This window comes from Anser anser (genome assembly GCF_964211835.1).
Source record: "Anser anser genome assembly, chromosome: 10".
NCBI lineage: Eukaryota > Metazoa > Chordata > Aves > Anseriformes > Anatidae > Anser > Anser anser.
In genome coordinates this window covers 1,974,347-1,997,420 of record NC_139730.1, presented here as the reverse complement: position 1 = coordinate 1,997,420, position 23,074 = coordinate 1,974,347, and the positions used below count along the sequence as shown (strand labels likewise).

At 44.8% G+C, this 23,074-nt stretch overlaps 1 protein-coding gene across 6 annotated transcripts in view; it reads left to right on the top strand.

Moving 5' to 3' along the window:
• Positions 1 to 23,074, top strand: part of SMAD3 (SMAD family member 3) — a 75,493-nt gene that overhangs the window by 47,424 nt on the left and 4,995 nt on the right. For 5 of the 6 annotated variants that reach the window (XM_083851248.1, XM_083851249.1, XM_083851251.1 and 2 more), the window contains 7 exons: positions 6,291 to 6,484; positions 7,366 to 7,500; positions 8,197 to 8,271; positions 10,043 to 10,093; positions 15,830 to 16,042; positions 17,356 to 17,493; positions 19,842 to 19,986. In XM_083851248.1, the coding sequence (XP_083707374.1) occupies positions 6,291 to 6,484; positions 7,366 to 7,500; positions 8,197 to 8,271; positions 10,043 to 10,093; positions 15,830 to 16,042; positions 17,356 to 17,493; positions 19,842 to 19,986 (951 nt within the window). Of the gene's footprint in view, positions 1 to 3,493; positions 3,659 to 6,290; positions 6,485 to 7,365; positions 7,501 to 8,196; positions 8,272 to 10,042; positions 10,094 to 15,829; positions 16,043 to 17,355; positions 17,494 to 19,841; positions 19,987 to 23,074 lie in introns of those variants that run through there. The other variant, XM_083851252.1, reaches the window with a different exon arrangement.

Below are 23,074 nucleotides of genomic sequence, written 5' to 3'. Positions count from 1 at the left end.
CTCGGGACTCGATGGCCAGCGGATGCATGGAGCTGTGCCACCCACTGGCTGTGATCCTGTGCTTACCTGTAAGTACCCACGCAGCGGTGCGCCCGAAGGGTGCCGCAACCTTTGCACGGGTTCCCCGGGGTGCCCATTGCTTCACCCTGCGTGCCTTCTGCTCCACTGCCTCTGCTCCTGGGAGCAGCTCGGTGCCAAGGTCACAAGCATCTGAAGGCAGCTACCGTCCACAAGGGTAGAGGAGATGTGGTTTGCTTCCACATCCAAAGGAGTGGGAAGCGTGAGCAGCCCAAATGAGAGGCCAGCAGAAAACAGCGGTGGTCTTTGGTAGCCTCGAGGGGGTAACAAGTCCTTATTCCTGGTGGGGCTCTGATGCAAACTTCTGTTTTCTTTGGGAGAATCATTTAACTTCTTTGCTTTGGGGTAGTAAAAACTTATCCTTTCCACAGAGGTGTGTTGCAGATTAATTAGAAGCCTGTTAATTCTTCTAATCTCCTATAAATTTACGTGCTAAGTAGAAGTATTACTAGTTTCCTCTATGGCAGTGTGATAATGTGCATTGCAAGCCTCAGCTGGGCACAGTTACTTCTATTTCTTGAGCTTGAACGACAGTATTGTTAAAACTGCACCAGAAATTGGAAAATTTAGTGATGCTGAGCAAATTGAGGGGAAAGAGATGGCAAGGGTTCAGCTTTTGAATTACAAATGTGCTGCATGGGTCATTTTTTTATTCAGTGTTTTTCATTTGGCCAGTATTCAGGGAAAGTTGTGATTTTATCCAACTTTTCAGTGAAGCCCTGTGGATATTTCAGTGCTCTGCGCACAACAGCCAGGTTCTGCTACAAGAATAAGTGCTTGCTTGCCTGGTGGAGACCAGATGCGGGGCCAGTAAGGAACTACTTATCATGTTTTGTGCTCAAGAGAAAATCACAGCCTGTGGACATAATTCCTGGTGCATTTTAGAGCATACTGGTAACTTATTTGTCATGGTTTTAAAAAACAGCTTCTGCTCGTGGTTTTTAATAAGAACCCCATGGAAATGTGTAACTGAGACTTTGTCTTCCCGGTTGTTTTTCTCTTCTCCTTAACCCCTTTTTGCACATACTGGTGTTACTGGATACTTGAGCGCTGAGACATTTTGCTCTCTTGGAAGATTAATGACGGTGATGGAAAACTGATGGGTTTTGCAAGCAGGAGTGAATATGTGTGCGCAGAAGGGGAGGGAAAGCAGTGGAACGGATCTCTGATCTAGCAGAGTACTTCTGAAGATTTCAGCCTTGACAGAAATAACCTCCAGTATCTTATTGCTTACATTACTTTGCATGATCTGTGCTACTGCATTCCACTGCTTTTAACTTTACTTTTAAAGGAGAATGAGTACAAGGAAGAGTTTTATTCCCTCTCTGGAGGGAAGATATCTGCAAAATGCCCAATGAGGAAAATAAGTATTGTGTTGGTTTTTTTTTTTTCTTTTCTGATTCAGGATCTTACAAATTAAATCAGGGTTTAAAAAAAGAAAAAAGAAAAGAAAAAAGAAACACTGTAATCAGGCCTAGAAATCAAATTCCTGTTATGCAATGTAATGTTCTCCTATTTACTCCTCACTCTTTTTCAAACAGTTACAGAGGATTGTGTAAAAAAAAATAATACTTCAGTGTTTTTGTCATTCTTTTTTTCTTCCCTTCTCTGTTTTTGCTATTAAGAGTCGCTGTTGCCCTTTGTTCTTTCAGCAGCAGTAGTCTGGACAGTTTGGGGTAGCAGTTCCACGTGTTAAACTTCCCTGGCAAATGTACCAGCATGTACGGATGGATCAATCCTAAAGGTGTTCCGCCCGAGGGGCTTCTTGTTTGCTTCTCATGGCTACTGCAACGTTGTCCCGACCATGCCTTGTGCTGTTGTGCAAGCAACTAAATTACCTGACTGCATTCCTGGAGCCTTGGTCTCTTTCCTTACTCATTATTTTTCATCTCTGGCTGTAACTGGCCTAGCTGTGGAGTAACCTCTCCCCTGGATGCTTCTTGGTCCTGTGTGAACACACTGTGTTGAGTGAGCGGCCGGGTCTGGTGGGAACGAGGTGATCTTTAAGGTCCCCGCCAACCCAAGCCATTCTATGATTCTTCAACATTGTAGCCCTCAGGCCTTTGGCTAACTCGCTCCTGCACTCGCAGGCGGTGATAACTACAGGCTTGTAGATCACAATATTTCCTCCCTCTTACCCTGCAAGCTCAGGATATGTGCTAGTTAAGAAGGTGGCAGTGAGAGTCTGCATCACCCACTGGGGTCTGAACATCGGGGCTGTGAAGGGAAGAGTTCTTCCCAGCCTCTGCTATTTAACCCCACGGTGCAGCATGGAGACACGAATGTGTTCAGGTGCATTTGACTGGGAAGAGAGAGACATACTGTCCCACCAAAATAAGTGGTGCTGCTTTAGAGAACCCTCCAGCACTGAATTTTTGGGCAGAGAAGCTTTGTTATTTTTAGAAGAAATCCTGTTAGGTATGTTATAAACTTTATACATCACAAGGTAGTATGGAATAATAAATATATCAAGCCAATTGTACATGTTCAACACAGGCTGGTTAAAAGAAAGGTAAGAGGAAGGAACAGTTCTGTAACCTGATAGAAATTTTGGCAATTAGATTCTGTAAATGTTAATGAAGCCTGGATGTGCCGAGCTGTCAGGTGGTTTTGGGAATACTCCGATTCAGGATCAGACTGTGCTTCAGAACATGACTGTGACAGGCTCAAGGCTGCGTGTTGTATGGAGCTTTTTATTATCTGATTGTTCTGCACGTGGATGTGAGAGACAGCCACGTGTGTGGGTCGTCCCTGAGGGCTGCGGGCTTGAGAAGCAGTCAAATGCATCCTGAGCTTTGGTGCGCGTTAACAAAAGCATACACGAGCTCATCTCACGCGGGCTTTGGGCGTTCATCACGTTCCTCCAGGAACTGCTGCAGCCAGGGAAGGCCTTGGGCAGGAGGAAGGCCTCTCAGGCAGTGCCAGGCCCATTCCTAGCTCAGCTGCCCCTGAGACCACAGCCTAAATCATTTCTAAGTGGGATGACTCAGGTGCTCGAGCCAGTTCTTGTGCTCCCTTAGAGGGTTTGCACCCAGGAATGAGCATTCAGCTAGCTAATAAAGACGTGACAATTGATTGTGGTAATTAGAGTGCTGTCTAATTACCTCGGGCAAAAGGCTGCCTTTAGTAGAGCAGTGTTTGCCTATCTAATCTTGTGTCCCATCTCAGCCACAAAATCATTTGGAAAAAATACTCCTCCAGGGTTGAGGCAGGACAACAGAAGGAGATAAAGCTGCCCTGTCGCTCAGCCCTGCCCTCCCAAGAAGATGTTGTTTTGTCCCAAGTCTCTTAACAGAGAGCCTGAGGAGAGGTTTCACAATCATAAGAATGTAATTAGCCTCCAGGGCTTTGGGGGAATGTCATTTCTTTTACCTTATCTTCCTATTGGGGGGAGAGGGGAGAAGGGGGAGGTTGTTGTGTTTGAAAATAAAACATATGGCTCTGTCATTTTAAAAGTCCTTTTAGATAAGATCGTGAAGAAGTCTATCTCTTCTGCCTTACGGACAGCATTCACACTGTGAGCAGTGGCAGACAGCAAGCCCAACATGTTCTCCGCAGCGTGCAGTCTCTGCTGACGGCAGTGAGTAGCTGTGATACCAACAATGGAGAGCTATTTTAGGCTGGTTTTGGTTAGATAGCCACTGTGGAGCTAATCAGGATTTGGGGGCTGCACAGACAACAGTGGCTTGGTGTCTCCAGCTGCTGTCTCCTGCAAGATCTTTGTCATCAGAACTGCTCCGTTAACCTGGCTGGGCAGCAAGGGCCCAGTACTGCATCCTGGGGCAAAATGCTGCAAGTTCAGTCCCTGTAGCAGCCGTGATGTCTAGGTTTGCCATATTGCTGCATGTCTCCCTCCTGGCGTGTTTGTTTTAGGTACAACTTGCATTCCAGCAGCATGGTGAGTTCAGAGGACCCGTGAAGAAGCATCGAGGCATGATGCCATCTTCATGGGGTTTTGGTAACTGCTTGGAAAGTGCGTGGAGATGTCCGTGTGTTCTTGCATGGCTTCCAGAGAGTGAGTCAGGCGTGTAGATGTACTGGCTCGTCTCCTGTAAGACCTGATAGCTTTTGCCGAGAACCCTGGAGCAATGGGAAGAAGTATGCGTTGCCTCCCAGCTGACTGGGAAGTTTGCTGTAGGTGGGAAGAGATTCTTCTCTCCTGGGAAATGCAGGGAGCGAGACGTCCTTGCCAGTAATCTCAGTAAGTCATGCACTCTCTGTTAGGCCCTCCCTGTGCTTCTGGGATGTCCATCTGTAATGTGCTGCCAACGGTGACTGGCAACAGTAAGAAGCCTTGCCATGGTCATGCCTCCTGTGGGACACTTGGAATAATCTCTCCAAGTCTTCTCTTTTCTCTTTTACCCTCTCTAAGAGGCAAGGTGTCCTTCCAAGTGGACAAAGATGGTTGAAAGAGGTACAGAAAAACGTCTTGGTTTGGTTCTTGCTTCAGCTCTCTGGCCTAATCTCTTTTTCTTTGAATTTAGAGAAGATTTTCACTCTTTCAATGTGTGTGTGTGTATATTTTATAATATATATATTGAATTTTTTTCACTTTAGCAGGAATAAGGCTTGTGTAGGTCAAGTGTTGCCCTCCCTGAAATCAATACCAGGATCCCCACTTCCACACAAGATCAGTTCTAGACATTGCTGCCATCCTTTTGAGTCTCACCTGGAAAGCTTGTTTTCTGCTTTATCCTTCTCAGAAGGAGCTTGGAAAATAAACCAGATCCTCAGCAGGTTGGTTGCCCTGCCACAGAGCAGTCTGGAGAGTGGCATCCGCCAGAGCTCTGGTTTCACGTGTAAAGAATGCATGGGCCATACATAACAGAGGCACAAAATAAATAAATTGATGTGTGTTATAAATAGTAGCTGTGGACGTTGTGCGTGTTTCAGCGCTGTGATATACTTGGAGGTCCTGGATGTTTTGAAACCTGTACCCCCAGGTCCCTCGGTGATGGTGTAGACTCCTTGTATCTGATACATGTCCAGCTGTGTGATGTGCTTCCCTGTCCCCCTACACCAGGTGTAGCTTGACTCGGGTGTGCTTTGCCTTCCCCGTTGCTGTAGCAGTGTGTACAAGAGGTGTGCGTGTTACCAGGCTCTGCCAGAGAAGCTTTTGGGAAACATCTTCTAGGGCAGCCAAGACTAGCACAACCACTGTTTGAATAATTGTTTGTGTGTTTTGGTTTGGGTTTGTTTTGCTTTTCTAGATTGGCAGCCAACACAAAGAACCAAGGGAAATAATTCCGAGAAAAATTTAAATTTTCTTTTTTTCTTTCCTTGACCAAAAAAAAAATCACTTCACCAAAACCCTGAAGTGTTTTGTTTCAATCATTAAGGAAAGCAAGGGAAGTGAAGGGTTAGACTTCAAAGAAGCTGCCTGGGGGCAATTCAGTGGCTTAGGGAGTGGAGCCCTCATTCAGGATGGAGGAGACCCTGCTCCAACTCTTTCCTCTCCTGGGGAGGATTTGAAGACGCTTGTCTTGCTTCCCAGGAAGGTCTGTTAGGAACAGGCAATTCTGGGATGAGGACAGGATTAGGTGAAATATGAGTTGGAGGAGACACGGGCTAAATGTAAAAACAAAAGCAAGCAATGCTGAAAAAAACTTTATTTGCTTTCAAGCTGCAATTTGGAAAATGAAAGTGGAAGCCTTGCTTGTTTGTAATGTTTGTGAACACCATTTAAAGAAAAGGTACTTTTATGATTTGTGGATAATTGTGTCGCAATTGAAATTCCTGTCTGTCTGTATTCTAAAAGTCCGGTTTCATGAGCACCTATTTTAAGACTTGAAGCCTTTAAATGCACAGCACAAAATGTTGAGATCTGTGCAAACGACCTCTTTGCTAGGACACGCACAAAGGCTTCGAGAGTACCACTGAATTCGTGTATTCTGACTTAGGGTAGCTTTTTTCAGTGCCACTTTTCAGAAAGTTAATAACTCCGGAGCGAGGCTGTTACACAATAGATGTGTTTGCCATTTTCAGAGACACGCTCCCTGGCTTTAAGGCCAGGAGCAGAAGGCCTCCGTGCAGCCTTGGCCGGTTTTGAGGCCTAGCGCCTTCGGGGACGGTGTCGGGACACGGAGTTGGCTGGGCAGCCCCCAGTCTTCACGTTCGTCTCCCTGGCATAGGGTTTGCTGGGGCGTATGTGGTCAGTGTGAGGTTTATTAATGCCGGCCTACATCGCCATCAACTTTCTGTTCTGCTTGCAGATCGTTAGATGGCCGGCTGCAGGTATCTCACCGGAAAGGCCTTCCGCATGTGATCTACTGCCGGCTGTGGCGGTGGCCAGACCTTCATAGCCACCATGAGCTGCGGGCCATGGAGATGTGCGAGTACGCCTTTAACATGAAGAAGGATGAAGTCTGCGTGAATCCTTACCATTACCAAAGAGTGGAAACCCCAGGTACTGCTGCCCCTGTGTGTGGAAACCTCAGCTTCTCGGTAGCAGCATAAGGGATTTATAAGTGCATTTCTAAATTGAATAAAGCAGCAGGCGTAGGTTTTTAAAACCTAAGTGTATCTATTATTGATGATAATCTCTTACTGTATGCAGCAGAATAATTTATGAATCTGCACTCGAGGGGAAAATATCATTTAAAATCAATAAAAACCAAGTCGAGCAGGTTGTGTAGTTGCCAGCTTCCTAATGTGTCATTGTGTGCCCAAAACCAGCTCACACATAGGAGGTACAGGTACAAACTACGGCAGTGTTGTGCATCCCTAGCCGTTGGTATTGTTGGTTTTAAATTAAGGATAAAACCTTACTGTTAAGTTGAAGTAGATCTAAGAATAGCTCCCAACACATCTGAACTTCCTGTTCTGAACTCTCCTCCTGCCTCTGAAAGAGACTTTCATCTGGAACTGCAGATAGTTTTGCTGCATGTCAGTACAAATCTGCAGAACCAGTCTGGATGCTTATGCTAATCCTACCTTGCTGTTTCATTTTACATGAAATTTCTTCATTTTGAATCATGTGATATAACTTCCTTCAAATGGTTTTTCAAGAAGACCTGTTCCTTTGCCTTGCAAGGGGCAGACAGACTAGGTGTGTTCAGCTAAGCACATATCCCATCCCCAGCTGAGATATGTTAAGAATAGCATCTTTAACTGCTGCTGTTATTTCAGAAGCAAGTATCAAATTGTGTCCCTTAATTAGCGACTTCAGTGTTGCATGTGTTTAAGGGTGTTACTCCAAACTGGTTTCTCTTCATTTTCTAGGGTTTCAGTCATTTTATTTTAAAGCTGCTAATGTTCTCTCTATTTTTTTCCTTTCCATTTGTGCAGTGTTACCTCCAGTGCTGGTGCCTCGGCACACGGAGATCCCAGCTGAGTTCCCGCCGTTAGACGATTACAGTCACTCTATTCCAGAGAACACTAACTTCCCAGCAGGTATCGAGCCACAGAGCAACTACATTCCAGGTACCGTATATCTTCCATCCAGCGAGCGGAGGGAAAAGGGTCATATTGCACAGTGAATCGTGTCTATGTATGCTAAGCTGGATGAGTAGAAAGTCTTTGTTTCTATCATTGCTATGAAGCTAAGAAGCGGGAACCTATATGAAAGCAGATGAAAGCTGTAAATGTAGACACACGGGAGTGCTGTTTATAGTTCTGTTTTCTTTAAACTCACCTCTTTCCTTTGGTAGTACGCAGTCATTTTATTGTGGAATCTAAAGCTGAATGTTCCCTTAACAAGTTTAGATTTGAATGAAATTCAGCCATTCTAATTTGAGTAAAACTCAGTAAATTTCTGATGGAATTGAGCTCTTCTATTTATGCATCTTTTTTTAAAAGCAATTTACACCTTATTTGCATGGGCAAACTATGCAGCTGCACACCAGGAGAGGAAAAATATCTGGACAGAAAACTGTCGACACGGCTTAAAGTTTTATGGGACTGAAAATCCTGATTTTGTTTTTTCCATTCTTTGTTATTCGCAAGCATACCATGCCTATTACCCTGATTGTGCCAGCTCCTACCCTCAGAAGCTTGAGGAAGAAAATAATTTAAAAAAAAAATTACTTTGCTGTGAATGACAAAGTAAACATATTTGGTGTCTAAAATCCAGACTTTTCATCCAGTTGTAATGACAGTATGATCATTTTATGATTCTAGAGACACCCCCTCCAGGCTATTTGAGTGAGGATGGAGAAACTAGTGACCACCAGATGAACCCCAGCATGGATGCAGGTAAGTCGTCTTTTGCCATTAGTAGCTTTCTAGGTCATACCAGAGACTTCTAAAGCTTTTCTTTTGAAGCACTGAAAATCAGATGGCGGTGAGAGTTATTTTATCCCTGTAGGAGTGCAAATGTAGCCTGACATCTCATGTAAAGCACAGGACAGTATGTTTTAGAGCTGCTGGTGAGTCTGAAACAGTGGAGACACACCTAACAATGATAGTTTGCATTGTGCTGCATTCATGCATCTGTATGCACATGAAAATTGTGCAAGTAGCTGGCACCTTCTGAAAAGGCATTTTTCTCATTACTTGGCTGTTTACTCTACATGCTGAAATGTCCAGTTAAGTATATGTGAAATGACCGCTAGCAGATTTGTTTTTAAATGGGTTTATCATTTTGTGAGTATATCCCAAAGAATGTTGAAGTCTGGGTTCTCTCGCATTGCCAAGAAAACATGAGGCATTAAACAAGATTTAGACTGAGCAGCCTTAGACTTCATGATAACCTATATCAGCACATTAAAATTAAATATGTGGGTCTTATCTTTCTGTGGGTAACTGTTTAAGGCATCCTGTTGATTTGAGTTGTGTTAGTGCTTGTGAGTAAGAACTACTGAATTAGACACTTAATTCCGAAAACTTTTGCTTGAAAAACAAAAACACATCTTTGGTTAGAAGGGCTGATGCTTTACAAGAGGGATATGCAAATATGTGGCACTTGCATAAAGATAGACATGCAGAACCTAATTAATGCAAATACTGCACGCAAATACCCTGGTTTCTCTGTATGTCTTCAGCCGTAGAGCATACGTGGGATTCTAAAAGAGGGATGACTTGCAGTCTCTCACCAGTTATACAGATGGCGGAAGGGAGTGTGGGTTTGTTTGTCTACATCAAACATAAGCCTATTGACACAATACGTTTCAGCACATACAATTACTGGTAATGTGGTTGACATTTGGAATGTATGTATGGCTTTTTGGGAAAGTGGACTGAAAGAGGATTGGCCTGGAAGATGCTATAAATACCTAGTTTGTGTTCAAATGCTATATCCCTTCCTTCAGATGTTAGGGATTTCCCTCTTTACAGAAAAACAAATGTTAAAGAAACCAGCTGAAGTCAGTGTGAGAGGAAAGAAAGGGTGGGATGTACCACCTGCCTGCATCCATGTGGCATCCAGAGGCTATGGAACTGGCTCTGGACATCAAAGTGCAGATATCAAAGTACATGCACTAAATTTGTGGGCAAAATTGTAATGACTGGGGATAAAATTCTGATAATTGTTTGGTCAGATCTGTATAGCTTGATCCAATACTCCGTTGTCCCAACACCAGTAAGATTCATTCATATATTGAGTGATATTTTTTCCACTGTTAAGAGTGAGTATATTTTCTGCCTAGCGATGTACAATAAAGTTCTTTAATGCACAGCTAGCTGGGCTTGAGTGTAGCTGTGATGATAGTGCCTGGAGTTTTGATAACTGCATGTGAAAATAAAAGAGACAACTGCATGTGCATTTTTGAAAATTAATGGGTAGAGTTTAAGTGAATTAAACTGTCTGAGGGTGTTTAGCAGTACTGCAGATGTCGCAAGTTGATATCGTAAGTAATAGCATTCAGAAGCTCATGTAAATAGTAATCAACATCAGAGAAGTTGCTAGTGTCACAAAACGAGACTTAGCTAAGAAGTGGGATTTCCCTCTCAACAAGCCTGGGCAGCACAGATTTTGTTTTTCCTTGTGCAGATGCCATAGCAATAATTATAATGTCTTGATTTTCAGGTTCTCCGAACTTATCACCAAATCCGATGTCTCCTGCACACAATAATCTGGGTAAGCATGTGATCTTGAGCACTGTGTGTAATTACAGTCAAGATAGTGACATTTTAATAATGACGTTATTTCTTGATGTTGTGCATGTTTGATGAGGTTGCGAGCACTGTTGATAGTCCTTTCTGCTAATCCTCTTTACCGTGATAACTGTGGTTCATAGTAACTATGTGAAATAAGAAATTTGAGCTTACATCACAAAGTTGAATTGAGGAAGAAAAAAAAAAGAAGAAATATTAGCAGATAAATACCAGAAAGAATGAGTGAAGGACTGCAGGAAAAATACATTTGTTTGATTATATGAGTTTGCAAGGAATGATACCTGACTGTTTTGCTGGTGGCTTTATGTTCTTGCCCTTTTTTTTAAGGGGACAGTTGGAGGTTAAGTTCTGTCTCCTGGAAAGTTACTTTAAAAATTTTTGGTGCTTATTGGTCTCTTTTATCATGTACCAGCATGCCTTATAACTTCTTATGTTTGTAACTTGGTGTTACATCCATTACAGGGCATATGCTGCTATCCATGTACTGTGGGACAGGGGGGTGAAGTTCAGAGCACCAGATTTGCCTGCATTGCTTCGTCAGCTCAGGCAATTGTTCTTGTAGTTATTGTAGTATGAAATTGGGCATGGACGGAGCAGAGCTAAGTGGAGGAGGCTGGTTGGTTGGTGTATGGTTGGAGAGCCCAAATAAACAGCGAGAGCAAGAATGCTAGCATGTGGAGAGAGACAGAAGTCAGAGGCATGAGCATCAGAGGTGTTAGTGGGGTCTTAAGCTTTCAAGAGCCTGGAACAGTGTTGTAGGTGAGACACGCAGACCTTGGATGCCCTGTGGGATTTTTGTGGTTGACCGGACAGCTGGTTTTCTTCAGGAGAGCTCAAGGTACACCACGATCTTGCGTTCTCTTCAGAAGCAGAAATAGCTGTTGAACAGGGCCTTTGCCTTCGAGATACTGCTAGAGGTCTTGTGGTTCTCCCCGAACCTCTCTTTATCTTCCCAAATGGTTTTGCTCCTCATTTTCATACCTACAGGCATGGAAGGTCTGATCTTCATTAGCTTGAGCTCTCACCTTATTTAAAATTGCTCTCAACAGTCTCTCCTAAAAATACTCACAGCTCGGGCTAGCTGCAGGATCAGTTCTCTACATGTTCATTAAGCCAGCAGACACAGGCCACTTGAGATTACTCTTGAATAACCATAGCCATAAAGTTTACATATGCTTTTAATCCTGGCAGAGGGTACTTTGACACCGCTCCAAAATTTGTCAGTCATTGGCTGACTTGTGGATATCTTGGGGCTGTTGAAGGGGATTTATTTTCTCTCTTCTTCTTCTCTTTTTTTTTTTTCCCCAAATTCTTTTTTTAAAGCAAGGAATATGTTGCTACGGTGCCACTAAATTTGTTACTCATTTTAACTGTTAAAGGCTCAGAGAAGAATACGTAGCTGGCTCTTTTTCCTTCTTTTTTTTTTCCTCCTGTCTGAATCCATTATGCTCAAGTATGCTGCCTAGGAGTTGATGAGAATTTCTAGCATTTTTTTGTCAACCTAAAAATAAAAAGCCAATTATGTGTAACAAAACCAACCTGGCAAGCTGACTGTGGCATCTGCCTTACATAAGGAAAAAAGGAGTTTCTAGGAAAGAGGCCCCAACGCATATCCTTTCTAACCAGGACACTGCTTATTAACACATGCTGCTCGGCTGATGGGCCTGAAGGATGTCTAATGTGCAGTCTGGTGACAAAAAAGTAAATAGGAGGAGGTGAAGCTGGTTAACCGCAAGGAATCTCTTTGTAGTCTAGGGAGCAGACATCAGAAAAACATTTCAACTTATTGACATTAAAAGGTATCTTTAAGTTTTGAAAACCAAATATTTATTGCTCTTAGGCAAGATCTCCCACAAATTAAGAACCCCTTGTCTCTTTTTTAAAATCGTATGGTAAATTTTTGCACGCGAGGAAGCTACAAAATAATAAATGGAATGGCACATCCCTGAGCAACTCGTAACAGCTGTCAGTGAAAATTTGTCATCATCCGTGTCTTGTAGGTGGCAAATCTAAAGGAAGGAGTTGTTTAGAGTGGTGCAGGTAAAAGCACAAGCAGCCCACGGTCCGTCAGCCTGCCAGTCTCTGCAGGCCACAAAGCACTCTCTGTAAGAGCCGAACTTTTTCTCAGCCTTGCTGAGTCTCTCCCCGGTTAGACAGAAGTTAGCTGGTGCCTCACGGCCTGCAGTGCTGCTGCTTTTGCTGTGCCACACAGCTCTGTGGATGAGCAGAGCCTAGGGCGTTACTTTAATCTGCAGACGTTTAACCAGGATTTCTCTGTATGTTTGTTAAGAAATTTAAATAGAAATTTAAAAACACAATGGCGTGCAGTGAGGGAAACTCAGCAAGCTCCCAGCAGCAGAATGTGAAGTATTTTTGCAGTTTCACCGTTAAGAAAATAATGTCACGGTATTGCAACTGGCCGCTTATTTGAACAGAACTGCCTGAAGCTTTTAAGACAGTTTACTTTGCCTAAGCTGAACTTTGGACTTCCATCCCATGGCTGTGTTCCAGAGAATTACGAAGACAATAAACTAGCATGAGGCAAACTGACTGGAACAATAGAAGCGAGGTTTGTTTGAGCTGCAATGCATTTCAGTATAAAGCTGTAACTCTGTAATATGGGACTGAAGGAACTTAGGGACTTTCAGTTCCCCTTTTCATCCACGGGCACAAAAAGTGTTGCAAGTAACATTTGGGGATTTTTTTTTTCTCCTTTCAGCTTGTGCATTTGCTCTGGAAGCGTTGGGTCCACACTTTCAGTAGTCAAACAAAAGATTTAAATGGAAGTTGTACATATCCAATGATCTCCTCCGTGTTACTGAAATTTGAATTGGAAAAAATACAGCAAACCAAACTGAAAGCAGAGCTGCCAGCATTATGTGGACATTGGGAATGAAGTCAGGGAGTTTACGCTGGCCGAGGGCCAGGCCTGAGGTTGCATGCGTATTATTTTGGAGTGAGGCAGTCCCTTGGTGTACAGGAAATCCATTGTCAGGGTTTGCTCCGCAAAAGACTTGACGCAAAAGCTGTAAGTGAAACAAGCACATACCCTATGGACAAATCCATCAGGAACGTAAGCCTCTGTGACTCTCTGTGTTGAAACACTAATTCCCAAAGCAGGGAAAAGACAGCCCTCCTCCTCAAAGCACAGAGGGGAAGTGTGCACGCGTATTTCTCTCTTAACCTCTGCGGGAGTCAGAACTAATGTGGCTGCAAGTAATGCACTGGGATAACATAAATCAGTAACTTCTGATATACGTTGTGTATCAAAAACATTAACTGAAACTGAGATAACCACTACTCTTATAGTTAGAGCACATTGTAGAGTATGCAAAGCACCCAGCAAGTTTTTAACTCTGAATCTGAACAGTCCTTTGACCTTACAGAGAAGATGCAATGTGGGTAGCATGACAACAGGCAGTGGACATTTATGAAAGCAAAGCTGTAGCAAGACAAAGTTAAAAATGTATGGAGATGATTCAGGCAGGATCTACGTGATTTTAATGCAGCTCACCCATTCAATGACAGCTCACGCTAAAGCCCCAGACCACAAATCACAGGAGAATGCAGCACCATTAAAAGTGTGGTTACATTTTTTGAGAGATGAATTTTTCTTTAAAATAGGATTGGTTTTGGTTTGTGTCTGTCCTCAAATTGCAAATAAGCTTGAAATAAAATTTCTGTACATCCCTCGATGGGGTATCCCCACTTCTGAAACCACAGAGAGCAATATAGGCCTCATTTTTATAACTTGTAGTTACAATGCTGCAGGCTGCAACTGCCGACTGATTAAATGAGGCTGGCATTGGAAAAATAGACCTGGTGTGGCAGTTTCCAATGGGACAACCAAGATGTAATACGAGAGAAAAAGGCATCGTCTGTGCATGTCAGGAGAGGGACTTGCTTTAAGCTGTCAAAATAGTTTACAACGTGAAGAAACAGCAGGTATGCTTCACAGATTTCTTACGCTGGTGTAACTACTCCTGTTCTGCTGAGCTGCCTTCTGCTAGCTTTTGCTCGGGGCAGTACGTCCTTTTCCTTTAGGGGAAGATAAACTTTTTCTTTTGTGGGTGTAATTTGTGGAGAAGAACAAAAACATTGGGCTTTGCTTATGACAGAACGTTTTTCTTTTAAGTGATATAGCTAAGGAAAGATAGAGACTGTAAAAGAAGCTGGGGATGGGTAAAGGCTCCAAAATTCACAGATTTGCAGATCTGCTAAGGATTGATGGAGTTCCCCAGATACACTTCTATTCAATTCCTTATTTACTGTCAGCAGAGCTTGTAACAAAGCAGAAACAAAAGCATTTCTCTGGGTTTTAGCTGCTTTGGGAACTCAGGTGTCACAGCAATGGAGAGGAAACCATCGTGCCTTCTGGCTGAAGCCAGGCTGCTGCAGCCTGTTACCGACGCTTACAGAGCAAAGCAGGTACCAGATGAAAAACGACTCTCAGACCCCTGCAGAGACGCTCTTAGGGTGAGAGGAGGCTGGGAAGGAGCTGATCTCTTAAGCCCAGATTCACCTAAGCCTTTCCAGAGCAACAGATGGGGAAGCCTAGGGAAAAGGCTGCGTTTTGCTCGGTGGTGTTACCCCTTGGCCAGATGGGAAGCTGCTCTGTTCTCCGGTCAAGCACCTGGTGAACGGGGATGAAGTGATAAATCGGGGGTGGGGAGGAGGGAATGAAGGGAATTCTTCTCTGGCTTTTATTTCTTGCATTGAATGTGGGAAATAGAGCGCCTATCAATTAGCTTAGTCTGCTTTCCACTTTCTCTGCTCAGCAGATTCGTGGCTCACAGTACGACTGGACACCATCGAGTGCAGCATTTCCAAGAATATTTGGCTTGGGCCTTCCTCTGCTGAAGTTACTAGCAAAATTCTCAGTGAGCAGTTAAACAAATCATCCAAAGCCATTTGAATGCCCCACCTTTCATGCGTTTGTTGTCTTCCTGAGACTGCCTCAGTCTGTTCACAAAACTAATTTCACTTGGTCCACAGGCTGAGTCACACTAGCCCCAGTACAAGACATTGGTCGTCATCTATTGGGGAAGTGGATTTTCTTTTGAAAACTTGGCATCAAGCAGACTGGAAGAAAGGATCTAATTTTTAAATCACTTTGATGGCATTATTATAGACAGTTTGGTCTGTACTGCAGACAACTCTATTGGTTTCAGCAGTGCTGGAGAGATCGTAACAGAGTCAGTAAGAACAAAAGTCGGACTGCCTTATTTGCTGGCTACTTTGGTGTAAGTGCACAGCATTAGGATTAGGGGTTCTGTGTCATTGAAAGCAGATTTGTGGTCTGCTCTTTCTAGGGTTTTCTGTTTCTTCCTTTTCTCTCTCTCTCTTTTTTTTCTTTTTTTTTTTAGGGTGCTGGCGTCCCCGAAGTGGTCCTACATTTCATCGAAAAGCTAGTTTTCTATTTAAGATTTTCTCCAAGTATGAGGATAGCTTAGTGACACCCCACTTACCAAGTGACTAATATCTTTGAGTATTTGTGATTGTTCCATGTGCCAGAAGCTTCAGGGATGATGTAACTTTCTAGCTGCGCTCCATTAAAATCTGTCAAGTAATTAAAGTTTGATTGTTAGAGTGAGCCCAAGGAATGAAGCAGAACGATATTTCAAAACAAGTGCTTTCTTCATTCCCCCCTTCCCCTCCTGAGGGCCTGTGACTCACTTTGCTTTTTGTTTTTGTGCAGATCTGCAGCCTGTTACCTACTGCGAGCCAGCTTTCTGGTGCTCGATATCCTACTATGAACTCAACCAGCGAGTGGGGGAGACTTTCCACGCCTCCCAGCCCTCTATGACCGTGGATGGGTTCACCGACCCATCCAACTCTGAACGCTTCTGCCTTGGTTTGCTGTCTAACGTGAACAGAAATGCAGCAGTGGAACTCACGAGACGACACATTGGTAATTTCTATTTCCTTATTTTCGTTGGTGCTTTTCAAGGTGGAAGGTGGAGACCTGCATGCAGAGGTTTTTTGGTTACCCACCTGGCATGCACTTTGGTCAGTTTTAGAACACAGTGATACTTGAATATTCATGGTGATTTAGCAGGCTAGTCTTCCATAAAGGAACACTAATTGTATTCTTTCATAAAAGTATAATAAAAAAAAAAAAGCACTGGGGAATGCTAAAACCACTGAATGTAATAGAGATAGACAGAATTTAAATTTCTACACACATTCTTCAGAACTTTTTTTGAATGGATGCTAGTGCTTAGCTTGTGTTTTCCTTTTCCCTCCTGCACTCTTTTATTTTCGAACTTACTGTTCTCTTAAAAATGGAAACTTAATTTTCATCTCAATTTCCTCTTTCCTTGCTTATACTGTAAGATAAGACTCATTTTTGTTTTCGGTTAAGCTGGTGCTAAATAGAATATCCCAGATCTATGCAATTTTAATGAAAGGCAAAATTGTTTATGGTTTGCTCTGTTTTCTGCTGGTTTCTGTCAGAAATGAACACGCTCTTTGTCCTGGCTTTGTTCCCCTTTATTCCTTTTCTGGGCAGTAAAGTTCTACAGGAGGATCCTTCCTTACTTGTTTTTAAAATGATTTGTAGCACCAGTAAATAAATAAACAAACAAAAGGCAACCCACAAAACAAGCAGCAAGCTAAGATTCAGAAATCAATCCTGAAATACAGCAGGCTCCTTATGCAGCATGGAAGAATGAAAGCAGGATTTTTAAATAGCAGTGCAAGACCACAGCAAATATTTATTTGAGTAATGAAGATGTATTCCTGAAATTTGTCTCTTTATTAACTGGGAATTTAGGAATGTGTATAAACTCAAATGGGAAATAGATATTTGTCCTGGTTTACAAATGTAATCTCAAGAAAATGTAACTAGTTGAAAACATTGTATAATTTAATTCCAAATCAGTAAGTAATAAATAAACAAACAGCTGTATCCAGCTGTGATGCCTTTTGGATAAGGCTGAAGACCGTATGTTAGCCAATAGTACCTTCATATGGAAAATATCAGAGTTGTGCACATTTGGAATGAGCAGGCTGTGAGGTGGTAAGATCGTGCAGCCCCAGGCTGGCACTGACAGCAGGGCTGGAGAGAGTGGTTTTGAGGTGGGTTTCATTTTCCTCATTCATAGCTCAGCTGCTTTTTGAGATCTCTTGGATGCAGAGATTGTCTGTCTCGGCTACCTCTTCCTCCAGTTTTTGCAGATGAATGTTCTAAACTAACCCGAAACTCTGCTGTGTGTCTTGTAGGAAGAGGAGTAAGGCTCTACTACATTGGCGGCGAGGTGTTTGCTGAGTGCCTTAGTGACAGTGCCATTTTTGTCCAGTCTCCCAACTGCAACCAGCGCTACGGCTGGCACCCAGCAACAGTCTGCAAGATTCCCCCAGGTAAGGAAGCGCGCCCCGCCTGTCGTCCTGCGCAGGCTTCGCCTTCTGCAGGCAGGGGCTTGCTGTGGAAAGCAAGCGCTTTGTCAAGGTAGGCATGGATCTGCTGACCCCTGCTCGTGACAGTAAAGAGAAACTTGCGCTTTCTCACATGCAAATAAAGCGACTTGACACCTTCAGCGTGGGAATTTTCACTAGCTTAAAGGATGAAGGTACTAATAAGGGAAGCTACTGTGTGTGCTCCAGCAAGTATTTGTTTCTTCATGTTCTGCGTGGAAGTAGGAGCAGAATCTGCCACATGCTCTGTGCAGTGTTTTATCAGTCAATACTGTAATTATCTGATAGTTATGCTTATAATTTTATTTGTATCATTAAAATACGATAATATAAGATTTTTTTTAAATTTAGATTAACTCATAATAATTTAAACTGCTACTATTTTCTGGTTTGTAGTAAAACATTTTTCCCATTTTTTGTGAATGAGTTTTATTTTAGGGAAATCCCCTTTACAGGTACTTCGTTGCTCTGGTTACAGCAAACACTTCTGAGGTATGCTGAAAGGTTGCAGGAGAATTGATTGCAGCTATCTAGGAAAAATACACTTTTTTGTTAAATACATGAAAGAGATAGGATGGGAAGATGCCTTTCCAAAGGGTATTTAGCTAGGCTTACAAAACCTTATTTTTTACAGTTAAAAGTGTGTATGTATTTTAAAAAACTAACTTTTTTGTGGAGAAATATTTGAATAAAGATTGTCTTTTTTTTTTTTAGAGATCTGTACACTACAAGTTCTGGCCCATGTTAACGGGTTTCCTTTCTCAGATGCTTAGGAAGCAGCTGTTAGCGCTACAAACATGACTTAATTCTCCAGCCACATCACAAGAGTCCACCCGGGCTGGAGTCAACATCTGAAAGCATAAACAACCCACATTTCCGCTGTAGATTCATCTAAGGCACATTTATTGGACGCCAGCTCTCTGCACTTTTGCCACAGTCTTTGGCTGCCTTCTCAGATTCATCTTCAAATCTTTGTTGGTTTCGAAGCAGTTTCTTCATTCCCATGTTGACCAGACCACGTCGTAGCCCTCCTCCTACCCAGCACAGTCACAGAGTGACCTGTTCCCATCCCATCCTGTGGTCTGAACAGCTTGGCAGGCTGATCGGCTCCTTTGCTTTCCTTGCCACAGCTCTTTCTCTGTGCTCAGCCTGGCCCTGATGCTCTCACCCTTGTTTTCCTCTTAGAAAACTGTAATACGCCTGACACGGCTTCCCTTCAAACTCTCTGCAAGATGCTCTTGGGCTGTGCTCTTTTATGGTCACAGAAATGGTAGCTTTTTTCTGCAGCTGCTGAGCCGCTGAATGCGGTTACGCTTTGCTATATGCGGTTCGACCCAAAACAGATGACAGTATGAGTCCAGCCCAAGAGAGTAGGCTCAGAAGTGATTTTAGAAAAAAACAATTCATCATAGTCCAAATGGTTGTTTTTCAGACTTGGCCCATATGTAATCCCAAATGAGCACTAGTTGCACGCCAAGTTTCAGAGTTTAACTTGTTTCTGGTTATCTGGGAGAAAGCAAGCATGGCGATGCTTTTTTTAGTTAATGTATGTTTTTAGAGTTTTGTATTTTTTTTATTTATTTTAACCATGATGAATGTGATTATATTTCACCTTTATCACCTAGAACAGTTGAGCAGGTTGTTCTCAGCCCTTTCAGCTGTGAGTAAACATTGGAGGGACAACTTCAGTTTTAAAGGAAAATTCTTTGGCACATCACACTTGAATTTAAGAGAGGATTATAGCAGAAACAGCTCTGCTATGAGCCTTTTTAACCCTGATAACCGTTTTCTAGCTTGCCAGAACGGTTTCACTTCAGAACTTCTCTGTTACTTCTGCTCACAGCCACCACGTAAATCCAGCGGCAGCGAGTTCCTCTTTTTCGCCTGGGCATTCCTTTGTTTCAGGCCCTGTAGCAACTGCTTTTAATTGGCATTATGGTCATAGTTAGGCTCTTAAATTAAAACATGAAGGAAATGGTTGTAAAGGAGGTAGAAGGAGGTTCCACACGAGGACCCCAAGTCTGACCGTGCAGATCGCAGTCTGCTGCGAGCACTTGCACTCGTTGTTCTCTGTCCATAGCGTGGTTTTCTTCCTTCTCAGCCCATGAGTTGTGGATGTGCGGTGACGTTGATTCCTTTTTTGCAGTCCTGTGTTAAAGCAATCCGTATCTGCTATCGCATGGTCTGGGGACATGGGGGAGCGGCACCGAGTTTCTTTCCATTCTCAGCCAGTAATAGATTCCTTCATCTGGTTAAGCTAATGCCTCGGTTTTTGTCGTGTTCTTCTTTCACAGGATGCAACTTGAAGATTTTCAACAACCAGGAATTCGCAGCTCTCCTGGCTCAGTCAGTGAACCAGGGCTTCGAGGCCGTGTACCAGCTGACCAGAATGTGCACCATCCGGATGAGCTTCGTCAAGGGCTGGGGAGCAGAGTACAGGTCAGCCTCTGAAGGAAACTTGCGCCGTGCTTGTGCTTGCCTTTGCCTCTCACGTACTTCACAGCCTAGGAAACTGTTCTGCAAAGCTTCTTTATTCAGCTTGTAAGATGGGGAGTTACCAGGGTGTCTCCTTAGAAATGCAGATAGCTTGTATTTGTTGCGAATGCATTGGTCGCATTTTATTCTTCCCATCCTACTGGTGTAAAACATGCATCATGTGATACACTTGGAAAATCGTGTGCATGTGGTCACAGTGCTGTGCAGACCAAGAGCTTCACCTGAAGCACAGTAGATAGATCCAGATGGCCTGTGTGGGAACAATTTTTTTTCTTGAAACCAGATGTATATTTGATAGTTTGAGTGTTGTATGTCTACGTTGTTATCAGGTCACCATCAGTGTGAGTGCTTCCTGGTTGATATGGGTTGGGTTTGATGTTGGTTGTTGATTTTTTTATCAGGGACCAATGGGATTAAAATAAAAGCAGATCAGCTTGAAAATCTACATGTGGAAGGACTGTTAGAGTTGCCACAAAATTACTGTTAATTCTCCTCATCCTTTTCTTAGTGCTTGTCATAGGGCGGTTGCTTAAATGTGACTTGAGGCAATGGGAGAAGCAGGGTCACTGTTTTTCCCAGTGAATATTAAAGGTAAAAAAGGAGATGTAGTGGGGTCTGGTGTCTGGGATCGATGGTGTGGTTATTCTGCCAACACAGGGAGAGTGTGAGGGGCAGAGTACTGCAGGGCTCGTGCTGCTGCTGCACTAAGAAGCAAACGTCCCTGAGTAGCAAAGGGAGTAAAATGAGTGCTTGGTAGTACAAGTAGGGGAGACAAAATTCATCGGAAAATGAATGTTGTTTTATGAGAGAAAAAGCTGGCGAGGATTTCGGCCAAATGTGATTTTGAAACACTTACTTGCAGTGTACCCTTGAAAGCCGTGGCCTTATTTTAAGGCCTGGGGGCAGCCCCTGCCTGGCGGCGCGGCGAGGCTGTCTGCGCTGCGCCCCGCGCACGGCTGCCCGCAGCAGACGGGGGAGATGCCGTAGCATCAGCTGGAGCCCGGGTCCCGCACGTTACTCTCCCGCTTTCTTCATTTCTCCAGATGTTTGGAGTCCATTTTGTTTTGAAATTGTCCTGCAGCCGGGCCAGAGCCTTTCAGCCCTGGCTCGCAGCCACGGCTCGTAATGAAATCCAGATGAGCATGACTTACGGAAAGTCTACTATCTCATTAGAGTATTGTACTCCGTGAAACCCTACGCTCGCGCTGACCGCGCCGCAGCCGCTCTCCTGCTCCTTCATTTCCTTGCCACAAAATACTACATCTGATCGCCTTTGTCAGAGCACGTTTATTTGTTGAACTGATTCGTATACGAAAACGTTACCGCGGGAGCTGCGTCCAGAGCGCTGTTCCGGTGATTTCTGCTTCAGCTGCTCGGCCGTGTGAGCAGTCTGGTCGGTGGGGTGTTCGGTGCTCGTGTGTGCCAGGGATTTGGTGGAGGGAAGCGGGGAGAAGCCGATTGCATAAGCAGCCGGTGATCCAGAGGTTCTCCTCTGCCCTGCGAGAGGCCGGCAGAGCAGGCTGAAGTCATGGAGAAGGCAGAGCGGAGCTTGCCGTGATGGATTTGCAGAGGGCAGAAACACGGCAGCCCCTCGGAGCTGGGTTTCTGTGCGGTGTTGCCAGCACGGTTGCTGGACTGCTCGGTGCTAACCTGCTTTGGGCAGCAAAGGGGAGCGCTCTGGGTTCAGGGGGACTTCATTTTTTCTGCACCCTTGGAGGTTTGTTCGCTCCACTGAGGCTGATGGAGCGAGAGGGCTGCTCTGCGCTCCCTGCCCTGCGGCCCTCCTGCGCAGGCAGCCCACGAGGCACCCCGTAATGCAAACCCCGCTCCGTTAGGTGGCTGCATGGGACATGGGACGGGCCCTGCCCATACGCCCACCCTCGGGGCATCGTCGCCTGCCAGCTCCGCTCGGCCGCGCCTGGGCTGGGAATGGGTGGGGTGCCTTCAGGGAGCCGCTGCCATTTTCGGTTCAAAGCAGAAGGGATGCAGATCCGTCGACACGACGCCTTGCAGCCCTCGGCCAAAGCCTTGCAGAGCTGTACCCCGGAGCCCTCCGCCTCTGTCCTGCCACGAAGGGGCAGGGATGGTGCTGGGAGCAGAGGGACTGTCCCCCAGGGAAGGGTCCCTCTTTCGGCAGCGGTTTCTCCCAGGGCCCCGCAGACTTTGGCTTCTCCCTCCCACAGGCAGATTCCAAGGACAGCTTCTGTGGGAAACGCGGGTGTAAAACAAGGCTGTCTCCAGGCTGTTTCTCTCTCTTCGTAATCCTCCTCCTCCACAGCAGCTGTCCGTGCCTCTCAGCCTAGGCCGGCAGTCCTGCCGTCCCTCGGCACAGCCCCGCACCCTGAGCCCCGGCCTCGCTTCCCTCCCCTTCCTCCCCATCTCTTCCTGCTTCGCCATCTGGAGACACTCCATGGGGTCCTGAGGGCAAACAACAGAGAGGCAGATAGGAGAGGGAGGGGAAGGTGCTTGGTGGCACCGAAAAGTCCTCGGACCCAGCGGGGTGTCCCCCCTCTATTCTCTGGCCACAGCCACCAGCTCCTGAGGGGCTTTAAACCACACGCGTTAATACCAGATCTGTGCCTCGCTGCCCGGCCTGCCTGCGTGCCGTGGGGCCCAGCACGTCCCCCGGGCTGCTCTCTGTGCTGAAAGGGTGCTGAGCAGCGGCTCCGGCTGCCCGAGGGGCTCTGCGGGGCTGGGGTAGGGAATTCAGGTGGCTGAGCGGTGGCCCCGTCACTTCCACGTCCTGCCAGGACTGAAAGATGTGGCGAAAAGAGAACATCCTGGTCTCACGCACAGAGGAACCAAACGTGCTTGGTGAACAGCTGAAGTTGCTAACCAGCTAGGAGGCGCGAGGCCTGCAAAATCAAACCGGGGTGTAGCTCAGATAAAAGCCTTCCTTTCTCTTCAGGGAGTCAGGTGCTGCCCGTTTGCAGAAATCTGAGGAGCGAGCAGATTATAGGGGGAGGTTTTCCGTTGAGATAAGAGATGTAAAGGGAAAAGATCGGGTGTTAAAGAAGCCGGCAGCATAGGC